Source organism: Taudactylus pleione, unplaced genomic scaffold (genome assembly GCF_031769625.1).
Source record: "Taudactylus pleione unplaced genomic scaffold, aTauple2 ptg000085l, whole genome shotgun sequence".
Taxonomy (NCBI): Eukaryota; Metazoa; Chordata; class Amphibia; order Anura; family Myobatrachidae; genus Taudactylus; species Taudactylus pleione.
In genome coordinates this window covers 17,475,315-17,481,496 of record NW_028284487.1, presented here as the reverse complement: position 1 = coordinate 17,481,496, position 6,182 = coordinate 17,475,315, and the positions used below count along the sequence as shown (strand labels likewise).

The window sequence follows — 6,182 nt, the reverse complement described above, 5'->3', positions numbered from 1 at the left end:
GATAATCACCACCCAGGAATGCATGCTTGGTGTAACTTAGCATAAAGCAGTAGAAAAACATTGTTCCACTGCTTTTTGCATCGTCAGTGCGTGCAACTCAGAATTAGGACCATAGTGACTCCAAATCAAGAAAAACTTTCTCTTAACCTATCATTATTATTATCACATGTTCTGCAGTACATGTACATATTTACTATGGGTGGTGTGTGCGAGGGAGGGGGGGCATAGTACTTTTTTAATTTCAGAATGATTAAAATGGACAAAAATATAACTGACTTCACGACAGTTGATGTTTGTACAGGATTAATAATGTCCAGCAAGAGAAAAAGCTGTATACCTCTTACCACACGTGCATGTTGTGAGCTTTCATAATGTGTATGGTTATGTAAACAGTTCACCGTCTCCCAATGTGAATAATGCTGACTAGGTGGAATCCCCAGATTACAAGGCATTAAATTGAGCTTTAAAATGTAGAGCTGGGAAAATGACAAGAGTAGCTTGGGAGGTACAAGGGGAGGAGGAACAGGGGAAAGGATTTAAGGCAAAAAAGCAACTGAAAAGAGAAAGGAAGAGGGAAACTAAGAAGCCAAAAATATAAGGGAATAATAATAATAAAAAAAAGATACAGAAGCTAAACAACAAAGAAGACTTGAATTAGGAGCTGGTACCCCTGAAGCAGCCAGCAGTACAGAGGATACTTTCTGAAGGAGAATATTACAGGTAATGACATGTCCATGTCTTCATCGTATAACATTATCCAGCTCTATTATTGATAAGACATCAGTACGTTAGTACGTTTTCTGGATAATTTTCATCCCATTTAATTGGGATCACCATGAACTGCACATAGAATTTATTTGTCTAAGGATGACTGATTTGCCTGTGAATATCTGGATAGCATTAATGTTATCCATATTTACAATGATATTGATATAAAAATGAATGATGGGAATTGTATTACACTTTTATGCAGCACTATAAATACTTCAGCATTGTACAATAAATTACAGTCACAAACATTTATAATGCTCTATACTTAATCTATGTGGTTATGTCTCTACTAGGTGTATACCATGTTCCTAGCAGGCCTGTTTGGCTGGAATGACCCTGATGGCTCAGCAATGAAGCTGGAACCCAAGAGTAGTTCAGAACTGGTAACGGAGACTCTGATGCTGGAACTGGGATCACATCTGAAACGTGCAGAAAAGCAGCAGCGTGAGCGGCTCATTGAATATCGGCGAGTGAAGAGTGGGGTGGATTACACATGGCTAGCTTCTGTCCCACGCCAGGGCTACCAAATCAGTCCAGGTGACCAGCTGGAGCTTAGAGACATTTGCTCTAAAATAAGCCCCTCACAGTGTGGCCCTGTCATACTCAGGTACATTGACATGAACATCTTAAAATTATATATTTACAAAGGTGGGCAATTTAGGACGTAGCCATAGCAGAAAATGAAAGGAAAATATACTTCACAGTTGTTCATAAACTCCAAATAATACCTACTGTTTCTGTCTGTGTTTTATCCTATCTTCCTTCATCAATTTACCTCAACTAGCGTTCACTCATAGAAAGGGGGCCCCAATCTCTGCCCAATACAGCCTGTTACAGAATCCTCTCACAAGGCAGAGCTGTATAACAGGCTTACAGCTTTCCTTTCTACAATTCATGGATCTATATATTTTACAGTACAGGGTATGTTTTCCCATATATCTTGCACACTCCATCAGCATCACCAACAAAAGGCACTGGTAGCCATAGTGACAGTTTGAATTTAGCTGAACTAAATCTTTTAAAATGCTCTACAGCAGCTTACAACAACATAGTTTCCTAACAACTAAATGTAGACGGACACATATATTTGGCTAGTGACAAATGTTTTTGTGCATACATATATTTTAGCCATAGGAACCCAGAGCACAAGGTAGGCATGTGTAGGCTGAGTTCCTGGAAGGCGGTGTTCAATGCTAAGAGGTTTTCTTCTGTAGGCTCTATGTTCCAAGGGTTGAAGAACCAGGTCTTGCCTTGTCTAAGTTTTGTAAAGTTAATATATTATTTTAGACACTCTTAAGGTTTGTTGTATGAATGATAACTGGTCCATTTGCTTGTTTAACCTGCCTGTCTGTATATATACTGTAGTTGGTAAGCATCAAAGAGTCTAGTAGGATTATGTTCAATACTGAAATATTTTGAGTATTGCATCCCAGCGTCTGCGATCCCGGTGGGTTAGGTTTAGGGTTAGGCACTAGGGGGAGGGTTAGGCTGTGGGGAGGGGGGTTAGGGGGAGGCTTAGGGGTTAGTGTAGGGATAGTTACCTGTGGGCCAGGGGTGTATCTACCTATTGGCCAGGATGGCACTCGCCAGGGGCGCTGACCTAGGGGGGGGGGCGCCATCTGGCAGTGCCACCAGCGGCCAAAGAAGGGGTGAGAGTAGTGGGTGAGGAGGTAGTAAGTGGGTTCTGTGTAATGTACCAGCAGCACTGTGAAAGTCTCTACACGTTGCTGTAGTAGCGTAGCGGCGCCAGTCTTCTTCCTTCCTCCGGTGACGTCACTGCCGCCGGCCCCTGCAGCCGCTGTGCTGGGAGATCCCTGCTGCATGGAGTTCCCGGTGACTGCACGAAGCCTGAGCAGTTAAGCAGCTAGGCGGCGGGCAGGGATGCATGGAGGCCGGGAGCACACCCACCGCACAGGTACCAGGGAGGCGGGTCACAAGGACAGGAGCCGGCCTCTCTGTCCTCACTGACAGGTTACAAAGCCATCATGTCAGAGTCTGTATTTGTTGTGGACCAGGGGTGGAAACAGGAGCAGACACAGGTTTAATCTGAAAGGTGGGTTGTTTTAATGTGGCTGTTTGCAGACATGAATAAAGATAAACTAAAGTCCAGTAATAAATAAACTGATATATGTGGCTGAAGGGAGCTGCAGGGAATGGGAGTAACAAATATCCAGATCAGTGGCAGAGATGAATCCAGATGAACTGTGGGAGTGAAGTGAAAATCCTGGTTTGCTGAATAGTGGCTGAAGGGGACATCCAGTAATGCAGTGGTGCTGGCTGAAATGCAGATCCGGAAATGCTGTGATGCGTGAACTGAGGAGAGTGGTGCAGGCCGGAGTGGGTTAACTGAGGAGACAGGTTCAGGCAGGAGTGAGTCTGGTGGAAGGCACAGGACTGATCTCAGCAGTGAGCAAGGCTAGGCAGAGCGGTGCAGGCTATGCAGGGAGCCAGAGACCGATATCGATTCCTACCTATCTATACCTTCTAACAATCGATTCCTGCCTATACCTTCTAAACAATCTTCCTTCTTATACCTTCTAAAATTGTCGCTACTCAGCGTAATGAGTCGCACAAGAAATAAATGCCTTCAGACTTTGAATGTGGTTCCAAAGCACAAAAAGATATTATTCAATAAAAACAGATGGTTACACGCTGTGATCTAGATACAATTAGCGCAAATAAATCATACAGACCCAAGGTACAGTTGTTACATACGCACGCGCTCTGGTCCCAGATACCGGCATCAGCAATAGAAACCTCCGTCCACAGCAAGAAGAGGTCAGAGAGCCTGGTTATGTACCCGAACAGAGATAAGCAATACAATAGGCATGAGCTGGCATCTTCACATTGGTTCTTCTTCTTGAGTCTTTCGTTACGGCACAGTCCATTGGTCCATTCAAACTTGAGAAGTTCAGCCTCCAAGTGGCTCTTTGTGTACTTTTTCCCACCGCATAACTAAGTAATGGACACTACGTACAATGCACATTCTATCACTAAATTCCCCATAATTCATAACTTGCAGATGCTTGTAGCGATTTCCCCACAGATAGAACTGGAGATCAGCAAATACACAGCGGATCAGAATGGCACCAAACATGATCTACTTATTATGTACTAAACCTTAGTTGCAGAAAACAGTCATTTCTTTACATGCTGGCATTGTGAATGAATTGCGTAATAATAACCCTTTTGTACTATGGAACTATTGCTTTAAGTGTATGTATGCAAGGGAAAACAACGCTAAATAGCGTTGTGTGTCTGGGAGTCTGTGGGGTACTTAGTGAGCAGCGCTAGGCTGAAAAGGTATCTTTGAGTGTGTGGGACTAAGTCAGTATTGGTTGTGTAGGGATTGTATAAAGTGTTCTAATGAGTTTCAGATGCACAGCGCAGTTTAACTATATTACACTCTCTGCGCTGTGAGATTTGTGTTAACCTCACGGCTAGGTGTTTTACTGAGATTGCAGGGAGTTCAGCGCTAACTAGCGCTGTGTAAGTGTTGCAGTGTGATGGAATGTTATCCTTAGGTGTTTTGACTACTGACAGTATGATTTTGAGAAGGATTAATAAAAGTGTTCTAATGCTAATGATTAGCTATTTTGCGTTGTGCACTGTTTAACATCGCGTGTATGTGTTAATGTGAATGCAGGGAAAACACCACTAATTTGCTACTATTTTGCGCTGTTCATATTTAAGTCTGTGGTGATTTTAATGTGTTGGAAAGCCATTTTTATGTATGTTAAACACTGTCGGTATGTGTTTGGGGAAGATTGTTAAAAGTCTTGAATTGCTATTAATTAGCAATTTAGCGTTGTATTTTTTGTACTATGTGGATTTGACAAAATGGTGCTGTGTGACCTATTTCTAAGATGGAGTCTTGTCGCCATTTGCAAGATGGCGTCGCGCAAACCCTGTCTGCCAATCATCCGGCTTCGACGCCAACAAGGAGCTAGGGCTAGCACCGGAACAAAAGTCTGGGTACAGAAGCGCAGATAACTCTCTCTCACAGCTACGCTGTGAACACGTTGCACTGGCAACTAGAGGGAGCTCCAAACACCCTTAAGCACCCAGTAGCGGAACGTGATAGGCCAGAGAGAGCAGGTGACCTACAGACGACTGACCTGCTATGTCACATGGCCAAAGACAACATGGCGGCGCCCAGACACCTGTGACACAGAGATGCCACTAGACTTACCCTTGCCAGGTTGGTCCAATGCTGGCAGACCTCTGTGTATAGCCAATGCCAGTCTCCACATGCCAGCTCCCCCGACAGAAGGACCGCGCCACAGCGCCCTCACCGGTAAGGACCGCAAACCTCCATGCCACAAAACCCTGGTAGTGACACATCACATCTTCCGCAAATCTGCTGTTGTGTCCACGCTCCCAGCAGGAGATAAATGGGTTTCGCTGGGCTCATTTATCACTAAACACTGGACGCAGATCTGTCTTCTCTCCCCTTTTGCTGAACAAACAAAAGTCTCCAGCAAAGTGCTCATTCTCCAGCATGACAGCTGATAGATTGGGGCAGAAGGGCGGCTCTCGGCTAGTTACCATGTGTCGGGGACTCGGCACTTCGTGGGTCAGTGACAGGCTCTCCAACATTTCAGGGTCTGAACGCTTTCCCTGTGTACTGATGGGTGGAAAATATGGAGGGAGGGGGGCGCTAGTCCATTATTTTGCCAGGGGCACACAGACCCCTAGATATACCCCTGCAGCTCATTAAGCTGCCCATGGACCACATAGGAGGACAGATGCAGCATTGGTAGTATCTATACTGCTACCCCCTACTGGTAGTTAAGCTACAGTTGTTTATTTATGAGCAGTGGAAAGCATTATTGCAATATAGCGTACATAAACATATATTAAATGGTTCACCTCTTGACTTCATGTGTAGATTCCGCAGGTTGATGTTGGAGTTTGAGCCTGATGGTACAGAGATCCCACGTCTCTTTCGTTCAGTGCTACAAGATTTTGCGTCTCAGGAAGAGGAGCAACGGAAAAAGAGTCAGGATGGGCACTGGGGGAAGCGCAGAAGGGCAAAGAGCCTGGCAACATTTAATTTCAAGCCTCCCTGTCTACGTGTCAACCCCTTTCAACTGGAGGACACACATGGCTCAGATACCGATAGTGAGGTGGCAGCTTCTGGAAGAGCACGGAGTAAGAGCATGCCAGAATTCAGCTGCACAAGGGAGGCGCATTGTGACTGAGCTTAGTTTACACACATAAAGTGTCTGTTGCAAAGAGGTAACTGTACAGATTTTGTGTAATGTTTTAAAATACAAGATCTGTGCGTACTGACTCCTGCACTGTGGATCTCATTTACAAAGAGCACAGGATTGGTTTCGCACTGCAAGCAGGTTTTATTTGGCACTAGTGCCCAGCCCATTTCAGGGTGCACGCCTGCTTTCTGGTCT

General features: G+C 44.7%; 1 protein-coding gene across 1 annotated transcript; it reads left to right on the top strand.

Annotated features, from left to right (window-relative positions):
- Positions 1 to 619: 619 nt before the first annotated feature.
- Positions 620 to 5,975, top strand: LOC148532110 (protein RD3-like). Its single transcript, XM_088468448.1, has 3 exons — positions 620 to 720; positions 1,065 to 1,378; positions 5,663 to 5,975. Exons 2-3 carry the CDS (start codon positions 1,074 to 1,076, stop codon positions 5,973 to 5,975), a joined length of 618 nt encoding a protein of 205 aa, XP_088324574.1. The 5' UTR covers positions 620 to 720; positions 1,065 to 1,073.
- Positions 5,976 to 6,182: the final 207 nt, after the last annotated feature.

Bases quoted from the DNA above. Each gene is read 5' to 3' on its own strand.
- LOC148532110 (XM_088468448.1), top strand. From the start codon at position 1,074: ATGTTCCTAGCAGGCCTGTTTGGCTGGAATGACCCTGATGGCTCAGCA. The intron at 1,379-5,662 runs GTACATTGACAT...CTTCATGTGTAG, and splicing joins TGTGGCCCTGTCATACTCAG to ATTCCGCAGGTTGATGTTGG.